At 30.8% G+C, this 15,954-nt stretch overlaps 1 protein-coding gene across 1 annotated transcript; it reads left to right on the top strand.

The window, feature by feature from the left end:
- Positions 1–8,042: 8,042 nt before the first annotated feature.
- LOC111407020 (cytosolic sulfotransferase 5-like) lies at positions 8,043–9,276 on the top strand. The gene has a single exon (XM_023036358.1). It carries the CDS (start codon positions 8,111–8,113, stop codon positions 9,053–9,055), a length of 945 nt encoding a protein of 314 aa, XP_022892126.1. The 5' UTR covers positions 8,043–8,110; the 3' UTR covers positions 9,056–9,276.
- The last annotated feature ends 6,678 nt before the right edge of the window (positions 9,277–15,954 follow it).

Raw genomic sequence — 15,954 nt, 5'->3', positions numbered from 1 at the left:
TTAATCGGCAATTATATCAAAGAATCAATAAGAAACTTTTTACCACTCAAGCTTAACAATTTTTACAACACTTCAAACATGTAAAATAGGGTAAATAATTCTTGAATTCTGGCATAAGGCAATTGTTAACCCTACAGAGTGACCACAAACCTAATGGATAGTACAAGAATTTAAAAGTGATAAGACAATTAATTGAGATGGCCAAATCATGGGTCCATAAATAAGGAGATATATATTCATATACGTAATCAAACACCAACCAAATTGATTGTCCTCAACCCAGGACAACTTCACTACAGTTGTCCAATAATACTAACCTACAAAGGATCAAGAATGGTGGATGCAATTAGCCTCAAAGGAGTAGAATAGAAAAGGTAGCAATTAGGTTTTAAAGCTCAAGCACAGAGAAGAATATTTCACGGAAGCGGCTGCCCTCTTTCTCACAATTGCAGCACATGTTCACTTCGCAAACTGGGGTCTGCATCTATGGTTTTAGGCTAAGGCAATAAGATGGGCCAAAATTCTAATTTGGCTAAACACAAACTGGGCGAAGACATAATACACAAAGGGGTTAATTACTTAAAAGGCCCTCCAACTAATGAACGGACCACGAGCAACAAAAATTAATAGTTGCTTCTAATGGTCTAGTTTATTTTCGGATCGAGCCCATCAACCGTGGTGTTGATATAATTAATTTAAAGCATTTAACATTATCGCGAAGATTTATTGGGTATCAAAATCGAAACACTTTGTAAATGGATTAAATTGTTATGCCATTATAATCTTTGACAAAGAACTTGTAAGAGACTAATAGAGTTTTCATGTAAAAAGAATAATAAGGACAAAGGCCAATTTTCACTCACTAGTAATGAAATCTTGACCCAACACTTGAAACATCGAGATGTTGGATTCAATGAGCGAAGTATATTAAATGAGTGATTGCAAGCACTATGAAATTGTTCCTAGGGTAATGTGATTGGTACCCATAACATGGAAGGGTAAATGTGAAGCTATTAAGCAACTTATATAGTAATATCTAGGAATACTTTAAGTTGCAAGAGTATCTTGATAAGTCGATCTATATTAAAATTAGGAATGTTTCTACTTTTATAATAACTTGGTAACTACTTAAAACTTTCAAGATAATCCAGGATAAACGACATGTTTGTTATTCATTTGTAGATTTATGAACAAATAAGGATATGCAAACCTGTGAGTGAAGTATTTCCAGTTAACCACATAAGATCGTTGGTTCAAAACTTGCCGATAGAGCTGGACATGGTCCAGTTCGGTTTGGTTCCCTTAAGAACTAAACCGAAATTTTTGGGTACTTAGTAATTGGAACCGTCGGGTCCAAATTTAATTCTGGAACCGTTCGGGTTCGATTCCATTCGGTTTGGTTATGTTTGATTCTGTACCATAATTACATTTTTTAACATTTACAACACTACATAAATACAACTAATAACATGTTGAATCATAACTTTTACAAATTAACGAAGTCCCATTAAAAAACATATAAATAACAAGTTGTCCAATAACATTAATTTACCAATGTATACATATACCAAAAAGTAGATACTAGTACTAAAATATCGGCAATCCATATTAATAGTTCCCTTGCTTCAACCTTCACACCATCAAAATTAAGTCTACATAAAAGAATTAAATATGAATTAGAAGTCATAGAGATAAAATATTTTTAAGTATTGCTAATACTTATCGACTACTTGACTTGCCATACGAAGAATCTCTACAGAAAAAATTGAAAAAACACAATTAACAAACATAAATGAACTAAAAATTCTTCAACTAATAAGATTTAATAAGAAAAATAAAACATATATTTTATTATCTGTCTCAATGCTCTCATAGAACTCTGTCTCTTCAATACAAATTCTATCTTCAGAAACTTTCAAAAGCTTAGATTCTTCCATTAGCCAGTTTTGTGTACAAATCAAGGTCTCAACTGCTTTAGGAGTTAAAAAACTCCTAAATGGATCAAGAATTCGCCCTCAAGTACTAAATGTTGACTCAAAAGCCATTGTAGATACAGGAATTGCAGGGACATCCCTTGCAACCTTAGATAAAAATTCCATATTTCCGACCTCTTATTAGGTTGTTTTTTGTCTCCCATTTAAGCATTCAAAAGTGGTATCACCTTAACGAGAAACTTGATTAAATCCTGCACAAACAACATGGAAGAAAGTCATCAAGTGGCAGAGTCAAATTGTATAACTTTATCACTCCAGAATCTCCCTCACCTTTAGCAAATTTGTGAATTACTACTCTGAATTTTTTGTTCAAAATAATTAACTTAATCATGTTATAACTTCATCACTCCTGAAAATTGTCCCTTTTATTACCTTTCTTGACTCTTGAAAAGTGAATACTCGTTTTATACAACATAGTAAAAGAAAACTAGGATAAAAATCAATCAATACTTAACCTTGAAATTTAGAAACCCATTGAATCTACAAAAAGATTTTAAAAAATTGTGAAAGGTTCCAACGCGTAATAGATGAAGAATTTACATCATATGCACAGGTTTATGAGAATTTGCTAACCGGTATGAGGCAGCCACGAATCTTCCTACAATAATGCTATTTCGTTGCACATGTAAGATTAAACTACCTGTTTCTCATTATTTATCTGAGCTCTTCTATCATCTTAAAAGATGACTCTTTATCTGCCTGTCTGGAAAGAGAAAAGAAACGTAGTTAATAATTTGCTTCTGCTGCTCTTCCCTAAAGCCAACATTGTAATAAAACTTTAAAAAATTTTCAAAAAATTTAAAAGGGAAAAAGATAATGAAACCAGATATCAAGTTAGGGATTTACTGGAACGAACAATTGTATAAACCCTGGTGAATATAGGGAAGAATACTTCCTACCTTGTTCGAATGGTTTATGGTCGGAGGTCTCTGCTTCGATGGGCTTTCAGAGTTCACCGCTTCGATGGGGGCCAAACGAGGTGACTTCGATTTTGGTCTTTGGATGTGTAGGTTTTTCAATTTCTTATGGGCTAATACTGAGGTAGGACTGTATGTGCTATGTAGTTTATTTAGGGTTGGATACTTGGATTTAGAGGGTTAGACATTAGAGATTTAGAGTTGGGCTAAAAATGGAAGAATAAAATGGGCTTGAATGCTTGATGTTGGGCTAAAAAAAAAAAAATGAAAAATGAAACAAATAATTGGGCAAAAAAACTAGATTTAGAAAAAATTAAAATAATTTGATTTTTTCAATATAAAAAAATAAAAAAAATTAAGAAAATTCGGTTCTTATTCAGTTATTCGGTTCTTGGTTTAAAATCGAGAACCGAACCATACCCATCGGTTCTCGATTCGGATACACGTTTGGGTATATAACTTAGGAAGAACCATCAAGTTCAGTTCGGTCGGTTCGGTTCAGGAGTTTTGTCCAGCCCCACTTGCCGATCATGTTAATTGGTAAACATTTGAGATATAACCACTAGATAGAGGTTCAAGTTCAAAAGAAAACTTCATTGGTACAACAATTTGGTAAAACTTTTACGAGAGATTTTTCAAAACTTCGTTTCTCAATTTTTTAGTTGGTGAACGATTATTGGAAAATCTCAATGTCGAATTTCGACATTGTTAGATATGTTAAAGAATTAGCACACGCCAAGGTATCAATCGGGGTAAATACGAGTGGTGGAGAATGTAGGAGGGCTAGTCGAGGCCCAAACAGATTTGTAGACGACCCCCCAATGCTCCGGGACAACCAGGCAGTGGCATGGTTGGGCAGCCGCTCAATAGCTTGGGGCAACCACGTGCCTTGGAGCTTCTTCATCTTCTATTTCAACACAGTTTTTCCAACTTTATCTACTTTTTTTCCCCGATCGTTACGAAGATAGTTCCACTTCGTACACTCCTACTACATTTCCTCACGTCCTCATGTACTCCTAACTTTCGAGTAGTGGAGGCACCATAGATAGAATCCAAAATGAAGCATTAGAAAAATTCATCGTGAAAGTCAGCAACAAAGAAAGGTAATTAAGTGCATGTGTTGGTAGCAATTTTTCACTCCTTCAAAAAATCAATTTTTTTACCGTTATTTTATTATTCAAGCCGTCATTTTTTACCTATTCTCTCACAAATAAGATTCACTTTTTTTTCCAACGATCAAAAAATTAATTCTCAAAATTACTATCGAACAAGCCTTGAGTATCTTCAGAAAAAGTCAATATCATTTTGTGACCGAGCGGAATTGAAGAATAAACAAAGGAACGAGACAATATATAAATACCAAATAGTAATTTAAAAGAGTTGTATTATTTTTATTTCAAAATAAACATTAAATGGACAATTTATGCTTAGTTTTTTAAGTTCTCGTAAAACTCAATTTTATTTACTTTATCTGAGAAATGGACATAGTTAGGTGTAAGTCTAATAAGTCAACTGCAATGTGTTAGAATGCACATGGTTCATTGACTTGGAAATTATGTAAAATTACGAGGGATGTGCTATTCAATTTAATTCATTAAAGGCATTGCGCAGTTGCTTCACTCAACCCTAGATTCATGGGTACAACTTGTGTAGTTTAAGGTTGTCTCCTAGTCCTCGACATATTGTTTGACTTCTAATTCTACATTATTCATGAGGTGATAATATATTATCTAAGTTGAACAGCTATCAATTCATAAATAGTTTTTTGTTCGAGGGATGATTTAGAAATATTAATTCTAAACATTTATTTTTAGGTTGCATTTTAGCCCCTATTTGGAACACATTTTCAAGGGAAAATAATGAGATTTCTGACCGTTGATTCCAAATTTCGGCCGCACTTTTTGACTGTTTCTCTCTACTGTGGGTCTCACCTAGCATCTCAACGATAAGAATTTGTCTGATAATTTCCTAAAAAATGTGTCCCAAACATGGGTTTAGTATTTTGATTACTATTTGATAAGTTATTATCTAAGTAACACTTAAGTTCTTTGAAACCCTATTACACCCTGAATATGATGAAATACGTTAAATTTAGACAAACGTTTGGAAATATATAATTATCTAGAATGTTTTATTATATTTTATTTTTAGAATGACAAATTGTATAATAGGGTTTTTGCGATGGATGTTGAAGATGGTCGATAATATTAGAAAAAAGTTGAAATATTATTTGTGAAAAAAAAAAATCAATAATGTCGTCAGAAATTCCTCGTGTGATTGTATCATGACAAATTTATACTAGTCCATGGAGGAATATTGAGACTCATATTAGCAACAAACTAAAAGCCTGTTTGGGAGTGATTTTGAGAATTAATTTTTTGACGATTAGAAGAAATGTGGGGTTCAACTGTGAGAGAAGAAGTCAAATATGACGGCTTGAATAGTAAAATAAAGGTCAAAAAATCAATTTTTTAGGAGAAAAAATCGCTCCCAAACATGCCCTAATTCTATCATTAGCATGTATAATTTGTTATATCACTTCATAATAATACTTAAAACTTGTTTGGCACATATTTTTTTCAAGAAAAAAATAATTTTATTTAGAACGTGAGATTAAAAAATGTGGAAAAGGATTGTGTGTCCATAAAATTTGTGATTGAAAATTGTTTTAAAACAATAATTAAAAAAAAATAACAAACAAGCCTTAGCTCTACAGTGTGTAAAAGGGCTAAATTGACTAGGATATTCATATTTTGTGATTAGATGGAGTAAATTGTAATATATAGTACAATCGGAAGTGGCATGTATTGCATTTTTACTCTGGTCCAAGAAATCAATTAAAGAGGTGGCATGATATACATACACCTTAACTAACACACACATACACACACACACTCTCTCTCTCTCTCTCTCACACACCGTACATACATACATAAGCACAAAAAATACATACATACATAATTGTTCCGAAACCTTGGACGAGTGACTATGTAAACGAGTATGTTGTTTTGTCATTGTTTGATTTCAACTACTCTTTTAGAAAGGACAATCAAACATTTATAATGTCTCTTCTCGACATAATCAAAGGACTAGATAAGGTGAGGTCAAAAGTTTCAAATCCTTACCCTACAGCTAACGCCTTACAAGAATGCCGTTTCTACATTCAATCTACATGCATGTGTATGCATACATGCAAATATACACAAGAATTTTTTTTATTGTAGATGAAACGTAACAACTTGAACAAAAAGAATTCTTTTTAAGAACAAATGCACATCTTACTCTTTCTTTCTGGACACGTCTATCCAATTGGAACTTCAACTCCAAACATAACTCAAATGTTTGGATAAGTTGAAGAATCTTATCCCTCGTTGTCTATAAATTTTTAGGAAATAAAAGTTATCTTCTTCTTAAAGTGGATCCACCTAAACTTAGAATAAGTTACATATTTGGAGCTTAACTTTTAGCATAAGCCACCCAACCAAATCGCTGCCTAACATTTTATATGTTTTATACATGGTTACACTAGTACTCATTCTTATTGTGTCGTTTATAGCTCTTTCATACTCTATATAAGAGACAAATAATTTGATATATAATTTTAGTACATAGTACTAGTGCGAAAGTGAGTTTTTGAAAAGTTATTTTTTATTTTTTTTTTATTTTTTTATTTTGGAGAGAATATGTGACTCAAAAGTAGAAAAAAATTTAAGAAAAAAATGTGAAAAATAATTCTTTTTTGGAGATCGTATAATTGAAAATGAGCAAGGAAAAATAATTTTCAAATTATCACTTTCAAACGGATCTCTCAAACTCAATCTATTATGAACTTGTCAACAGAACAAGAACACTAGATATATTAATCATGGTTTGAATATAACACAAATATATACTGAACCATTGATGTCTCAGCCAATAAATTGAACGAGTTTAAATATCTTTCCAAACTTACCTATGATGTCTTGGTATATTGAAATAATCTATAATTAAATTACTTGTGGTTGTTAAATGACTATTATCGAGCTTACGACAGGAGAAGAAGCAATAATTCACTTAAAAAATAAGAGTCTACTAAGATTACTGACATCGTCTTTAAACATACTTATTTCCTTTATCCTTAAAAATGTCCTAAAAATAATAGAAATTGGTTGCTGTCCCCTTCGTTGCATGAGCATAGACTTTAGGGTTTTTAACTAATGCTTTGTATAATTTGACTTCTTATAGCCACTAGTTATTTTTATAACACATGAATCATGTCGATCAAGTCAATACATAAACATTTTTAATAATCATTGGACTCACAAGTAAAATATTGTTCAAATGCTGTAAAACCTGAAAATTGAAAACCCGGAATGCTAAAAAGATAGAGAAAAAGTACCATTCATGCCAAAATTCACTATCTAACATGTAATTGAAGATTGAAACGCCATTCACATCTAAAAACTAAAATTCATATCTAAGCGAAATAAAAGTTGGGGACATGTTAAGTAAATTGATCCAGTTATCTAGAAGTATCACCTCCCTTCACGCCAATTTCCATACTGGAGGGTGCCCTAAATTGAGATTTTGATAGATTTTAAAAATCCTTCTAAACTTAAGTGTTCTCAATTGAGATTCTAACACATTTTAATGAAATCCATTAAAATTAAACGGCCCCCGAGGAGTGCTCAATAACTAATCGATTTATATTAAGTTCATTAATATAGTAATTTTAGAAGATTTGGATGGATTTCACGTTTAGAAATACATATAACAAATCATTTTCAATTTTCCCCATTTTTAGGGGGCGTTTGTTTTCTATTTTCATAAAAATAAAAATGAAAAATATAGCCGTTATGAGCCCTTTAAAAGAGATATAAATTTAAATTTGGTGGCTTGATGTATGGATAACGGTCATATTTTTCATTTTAATGGGAAAAGAATGAGAAACGAATACTTATGGATTTTGTAAAATCTATTGAAATCCATGAAATTTATTAGAATTTATAATTTTTTAGAATCCATCAAAATTCGAGTTGAGGTTTGTGAAAATCTATTCAAATTCATTAGAATTTATAATCTTCTAACGTCCATTAAAATCTTAGTTGAGAGTGAACTTCTTGAGTAGCACTATAAATAAACCTAGTTCATTGAGCCTCTCAGAAATATAGATCTAACTGCTCATCACATTTTTCTTTGACCCTCTCAAACACATCACCCATGGGGGATTTATCAACAAACTCTAATTCCAACAATGCGGAAAACCATCTAAATCTCCCAAAAGCTCGATTCATGGATGCCATGGATATTGTCCAGTGGGAAGGCTTCTGGTTCAAACCCGGCCTTGTTCAACCCGCCATGACCTTCAGATCAATCTTTCAAGCAGCGAACGACGACGTCATCTTAACGTCGAACATGAAAACGGGCACAACATGGCTCAAATCTCTCTGTCTCTGCATCCTTAAAAACCCAAATACTGACGCGGATTATGATCTTTTAGTTAAGGATAACCCTCATTTCCATGTCCCAACAATTGAAAGCACAATTTACGGCACAAAACCTCATATAGATCTTTACAAAGTTCCTTCACCTAGGCTTCTTCACAGTCATTTGCCCTACATTGTCCTCCCAGATTCAATCAAGAACACAGACTGTAAAATAGTTTACATTGCCCGGAACCCTAAGGACACTTTAATCTCCATGTGGCACTTTTTCAATTCCATTTTACACCCTGATCAAGACCCTTTTCCCTTAGAAAATACAGTCGATTGTTTCTTATCTGGGGTTCATCAGTACGGGCCCTTTTTCGACCACGTTTTACAGTACTGGTTGGAAAGCCAGAAGAATCCGCAGAAAATACTGTTCTTGAAGTATGAAGAACTGAAAAGGGATCCCAAGGGAGAGGTTAAGAAACTTGCTAAATTTCTTGGGAAGCCATTTGCAAGTGAAGAGGAAATTGATAAGGTTCTGTGGAGATGCAGTTTGGAGAGGTTGAAGAATTTGGAGGTGAACAAGAATGGATCTACTTTGTTCAATGTGCATAACAGTTTGTACTTCAGGAAAGGTGTTGTTGGGGATTGGGAGAACTATTTAACCCCTGAAATGGAAGAGAAAATCAACCAAACAAACCGCATTAAGCTTGAAGAGTATGGTCTGTTTCTGTAAATTCATATGTCTATATAATTACATACATGCATATATATTTGTGTGTACGTCTATAATATGCTCGTTTGGAACGTATTACATGACACAACTGGATTGTATAAAGAATAAGACGGCACTGCTATCAAGCCTCCTAGAAAAAATATAGTTGCATTCAGGGGCGGATCCAGCCGTTTTGGGTTGTGGGGTGAAAAGTTTAATACATCGTATCTTTTGCTATGTTCGATCATTTTGTACACCATTAAGAAGTAAAAAACTAGGCCATGAATGCTTAGAAATGATATTAAGAATGCAATATTTCATTTTTCATTTGGTATGTATTAAAGCGGGTCGAAAACGAGTTAAAACAACCATTTTTTGAAAAAAAAAAAAAAAAAAAAACCAAAATTTTGTGGAGTCATCTGACCCCACATGACCCCATGTGGGTCCGCCCCTGGTTGCATTGGATGTACTGAACTACACCATATAAAATGGAAGATAGTTGTCCTGTGGAAGCAAAATTATATATGGTACACTTTGTCGTCCCTCCGGGGGTCCTGTCCGTATGTCGTAAAGGAAGGTTTACAAGGAAGAGAACCGCATTCCGAATATCCGACCCAAATGTGTATAAGCTGTGACTGCATTCGGATTTACTGGGTGGTGAACCAAAAAAGGACCGCCACTCCTCATAATTAGTCAGACAAAACTTAGACACTTGAGCTATCGGAAAAAAAAAATTAATATGTATTTTAATATTGCGTAATTTTTTTAGTAAAAATATCAAGAAAAGATAAAAAAATGTTATCCACCTTAACACTCCATGTTATCATCAACATACCACTACCAAATATATTCAATCTATATGTGAGTGCATGTTCGATACGTACCTAAATAAAAATTGATAATATAAAGATAAAGATTTTAACGTATATTTTTCTTAATAGTATCATAAACCTTACTGAAAAAATCACAATTGTTTATGGGTAAACCAAAGAATATAAACGTTCTGAAAGATTATTGTCTCATTCAAGATTTCTACACAAAATAAAATTGATAATCTTAAATAGAAGAAAATAGAAAAAACACGATTATTAACGGGTAAATATTATAAACTCGATCTAATTAACAATGAGTTGCAAAAGTGTCAATAAAATCTGAATCAACCGATTTCATCAGCTCCTGTCCCAAGACAATAGAAAAATATTTAGCTCATATTTGGCATGAATTAAAAGTTCACAGAAATTTCATATCAAAGTCAATAAGTAGCAAAATTTAATAAAAATCTTATTTTAATCTATATCAAACATGGATTTAATTAATTTAAGATAGAAGACTACACATGATAAGGAATTAATATCTATTTCATTGATACAATACATGTATTTATAATTGTACATACAAACCTTTAAGCCCATGGACTAGGATTCCAACTGGGATAAAATTTGAATATATCCTAAAGTAATAAACTGGAGGATGAATACTGTTGAAAAAATTGAGTCGTACTAAGTCGTCCATGTGGGGATGACCCAATCCGATCCGCAGGGGCGGAACCAACCTTTCTAGGTTGTGGGGTCAAAAAGTAATGTATAATTTTTTAAAATAATATAATATTAATGAAAATAAGTTAATACGCATTTTGAAACCTTGAAAATGTCTTATAGTTATATCACTATCAATAGTGTTAAATGAATTTTGGTACATGTATAATTTTGTTTACCATGTTATTTTTAGATGTTGAGTTAATGACGAATAAATCAAATTGGATGTACGAAGTAAATGATTTGAAATAAAATTCATATTTAATTTATGATGTAAATGAAATTTAATTTCAATGAAAAAATAATTTAAAAGTAATTCAAATTACATTTAATCCGTAACGATTTTAGAATTTTTGACGTCATCTTCCATGTAAAATTTCCTAATAAAATGATGAAAATAATATTGAAAAATTTATCACACAAAAATAATAAACATTAATGAAATATTGAATTTTTTTAAAAGAAAAAACAAGTTAAATGTCTTTTCTCGTACGTACGTTTGACAAATGTTTAACTATTTTCAATATCCGTTTGGACCATTCGATATGACTAAGATATAATTTTCAAAACAAGCTTCTATATGACACAAGGCGATTTGTGGATTCAGATAATATACGATCATTGGAAATTTTTAAAAGTTAGCATATTATTGGACTTTTCGAAATACTAATTTGGAGTGATTTATTTTGATACATCATAACTTTTGCTATGGTTGATCATTTCGCAAGCCATTAAGAAGTGAAAAACTAGGTTATGAGCACTTCGAAATGATATTAAAAATGCAATGTTCCAACTTCATGCGTGTATTAAAGTAGATAATAAAACGGTTAAAACAATTATTTTCTGGAAAAAAAACCCAAAATTTTGTGAGTTCATTTGACCCCATATGACTCCATGTGGATCCGCCCGTGTCCGCAAGACTTTAAGGAATAATTTGAATGGAATTCAAATTCACAACTTTCCTTAACCTCTATTCAACTCCCCTCAATTTCCAATACATGTCTAGGACGCGAGAGAAAAATATGGCAATAAGAAATGGTGAAAATTCATACAGAAAATAATATCTAAATTGAAAGGTGCCTAGAACCACAATTTTTATTTGAAAACTCATGAAATTAGGCCCTTGGATTGTAAATTATAATATCCATTTTAAAATGATCGGTTTTGAGATCATATGAGTGCAACAAAATGCATATTTTGAAGTTTGGAAGAGCAGAGTGATTCAACCACAAAATGATCTTGAAATTCATCTTTTCAAGAATTTTCACTTAAAATTAATGTTAAATAATGTTATAAATTATTTCATTGGTATCAGAATCTTTAAGGTTGAATTCCTTGCATATTTCATGTTTAAATGTTATATTACATGATTCAATTAAATTGTGAATCTCGTTTGTTAAATTATGAAACATTATACGGTCTTTAATTGCATCTTTTGGTATACAAATCTAAAATTAACAAAGTTTTGGAATTTATTTATCTAACATACCGAAGAGTTTACTTACAAAATTTCATCAATTTTCGTTATTGCATTTGGGAGTAAATTGAAATCCTAGTCGGTTTCATAAAAACTTTAAAAATTTAATATTTTTTGTTCATTGATTATCATGCAATAAATTTAATATGATTAGAAAAGTATTTCAATGAGTTTTCCAATCATATAAAGAACTCTAATTTTAGATCTCAAATGAAAAAGTTATGAAGTTTGGAATTTAGGTCAAAATTCTTGAAAATTTGAAGAAGATGATGAACATATATAATTTTTTTTTCCCCTTTCAACCCTTCGTTCATTCCGTTGTTATCGCAAACACGATATTAAGTATGTAGTTTTTAAATTCTGATTTCACACAAAAGAACTCAAAACATCGAAATTAGTAAGACTAAGTAAAATAATAATAATAATAATAATAATAATAATAATAATAATAATAATAATAATAATAATAATAATAATAAAAAAATACACGCGCGGCCGGTAATCGCCTTTGGAAAAAAATTTCAGGACCTTTCCCTGACACGTGAAGGCTTTGAAAGTTGTATTTTGATCCTTATATTATTCTGATTTGTTTTATATATAAATCATATATTTTTTAGATGGTTAAAGTATTTTCTACGCATTTAAAGTGTAAAATACATTTCATAAATACTTAAAATTTATTTTCTGGCTTAACTACAAACTGAAATTTTACATTAAATTTTAAATATTTATTAGATTCTATTACCTAGTGAGAGGTAATATTTAAAATAATCCATTTTCTAAAATTGAAAAATACTTTGAGAGTATTTTAGGGTCTTAGACTCATTTATTTGTTAACTATTTTTGAAAATTGTATTTAAGGTGCAAAAATATGATTTTCATATCAAAATTTTTCTTATTTGAAATAATACCAAGTTCTCACTTTCTTAAGTAATGTTGCTATTTACATGGTTGTGTAATCAATTTCGACACGTTCCCCTACTTTGTCCGTTGTAACTAGATTCATGTATACTTGTATCATGCTAAGAGTGAATGCTAAAAGACTATGTAGAGTGTGTTGAAAAACTAACTGCTTCTCAAAATTAATAAATGAATTTGGAGTATAACCTAATAGGACATGTGAAGCATCTAGAAGGATTGCATAATGCCTTTTTTTTTTTTTTGGACTTCTTTTTTTCAATAAGAAAAATATAATAATTCTAATGTCACTTTCCATTTGTTGGGACAGTGATGCAATGGAGATAATGGTAAAGTTGAAAATCTGTATAATAAAACTTAAAGAATATGAGTTTTATTCTTTTATTATATTTGGATTTATTTTTAGAGATAATCAATTTATAATATCATGATACATATCATGATTGGATAGATGTTCATGTTTATGCTCTTATTGCATATTATGGAATTGTGTTATTGAATTACACGATATCTGTTAATTCAAGTTTTACTATGATTCTTAAGGTCGGTATAATTAGTGATATTTTTACTTAAACCTATTTATTATTAGTTTAGTGACAATTCGTTGATTGGAAGATTTAGAGAAAATCTCACCTAGAACTTTTTGATCTGCCAACTGAGTGGGAGTTCTAAGCTTAGAAGAATTAATGTAATCCTTGTTTAGAATTTTTGAAATTAAATTTATGATGGTTAAATATTAGGATTTTTTATGATGATTGGGTACATAGTAAACTTTCGAATTTGTAACTAATATTAAATTATCGTATACGTTAATTTGCATAAAGGTATATGTACATAAATGGACGTTGTTTAAGAATATTATTGTCTCTAATATCTGATAGTTCATGGTATCAAAATCTATAATTGTTAGCCTTTATAAAAGTGATGAGCTAAATGCGTCAACATTTGACACGATAAGATTTTCATATACTAAAAGAACATGGCACTTTAAAGAAAATCAACCATGCAACAGTAGACCTAATCCGAGTCATGCTACTCTAGAGAATAATGATTCTGAGCTTTGTCAAGTATGAAAAAAGATAGATTGTAGTGCTTGTGCATTTATATTGTTATGTTTTGTGAGATAATGACTAAGTTGAGATAGTTAAGTTAGGGTTTTAATATTTTCTAGTTGGTAACATTTTTCTAAGATGAATAGTAAGTTCAAATTGATCTCTTCCTGTAGTTGAAATCTTTAAAGGTCAATGAAAATTATAAATTAAAATGTCATTTTTTTATTGACACTACCCACTGCGTTAAGCTAAAAGACATGCAATTAATTAGTATTGCTGTGTCTCGAGAACAAATGCAGAAAAGTTGAGGAGACCAAAAAATGACCTAGAAGAACATATCAGTTAGTAAGGACATTAAAGTGGTTTGGTAGATGATTAATATTATAAGGATTCAAGTGCTTAATTCAACTATAAGGTTTTGAACCACTTATTGCACTTGAATATATTCCTTTTAGTGTTTTCAACATGCTAAAACTACTTATTGGATCTTATCTTGTATCGATAGTGGATTCAAAATTTAGAAAACCACTTCAAGTGAGATCAAGATGATTTTTAGTCTATCGTTGAGTCTTTGACATGGTATGGATATGTGCCAATAATAAAAATTGTGGAGGTTTTTATGATTGGTATATGAAACTTAGCATTGCAAGGCAAACTAACTAACATTTTATTTGATAGCACGATGGTGTAAAAAACACCAATGACTTAACCTCAAATGTTGTTCTTCTAATAGTATTCTTCCAATTTGAAATTTTTCATGGTAGTTCTATTCGTATTTATAGTGATGATGTTTATTATGATTTTGGCCGTGTGTAATGTTTGGAGGTTTTGAGTTGTGAAAATCATTCAAAGGCTATAAAAGCTTCCATATAGTTTAATCATTCGAATTTCTTTCTAGGCTATGATTTCAAAGGTAGAGAGATAACCTTCCATTTTTATTATATTTATAGACAGATTCATGCATTTCAATCGTGCTTAAGATTTTTATATGTTGAAAATATTATATTGACTCAAACTTTATGGAAGTGGAGTAGAAAATCATATTTTGAAAGTAAAAGCTTTGCGAACTATTCGAGAGCATGAATTTCTATTACGAGATTTCAATAATCTATGTAATATGAAATAATTTTTTTTTTTTTTTTTTTTTTTTTTTTTTTTTTATTTTTACAGAATCGACTATTCATTGTTCTCCAGAACTATATGGTGCAATGGATAGAAGGAATTGGGTATCATTGAACGTGAAGAGGTTTGAGATAGTACAATCCAATTTACGTATTTGTTTTTGGCAAAGAATGTAGCTTAACCGCAAGTTATAATTTAACAGAGTTCCCTCAATATTAGTACCTCTTTGTATTGTATTAACTTTGAATATGTAGATAACCGAATATGGGTTAACTTAGACTCATTATCAACTACGTAAGTTCTTATTTTTTTCAATTGAGTTTTGAAACAATCAAATTATGATAAGAACAAAATGTACCTCTGTGAAATACACAGGATAGTCCGAAGGGTATTGGTTCATCAGTTATTCTTTGGGTTGATAATTAAGGTCATCAAGATATAATATTTGACATTTCTTTAGCAAGAGAGAAAATGGTTAGTGGGATTAATATTATGTATTGATTAATCAGTTTAACTACATATTTGTTTTTTATTCAAGTGGGAGTAACCTGTTTTTAATTGGAAGCAATCTAATTTTAATTATTCTTTGTTCACCAAAATCCTTAAGTTATATGAGTATGAAGATGAAAAAATGAGAAAAATTGATGGATGAATAGATAGAATATAGAGAATTCAATCAAATTTGGGATATGGTGAAAGTTCTAATTGGACGTTAAATTTATTAAGAATATTTGGATTCTTGAAAACTTAGTGAAGTTAGCTCTCGTTTAGCCCACATTTTTCGGAAATAAAAATAAGTAAAATAGTATTTTTTTT

Source organism: Olea europaea, chromosome 12 (assembly GCF_002742605.1).
Source record: "Olea europaea var. sylvestris chromosome 12, O_europaea_v1, whole genome shotgun sequence".
NCBI classification, from domain to species: domain Eukaryota; kingdom Viridiplantae; phylum Streptophyta; class Magnoliopsida; order Lamiales; family Oleaceae; genus Olea; species Olea europaea.
This window is presented reverse-complemented; position numbering and strand designations above follow the sequence as displayed.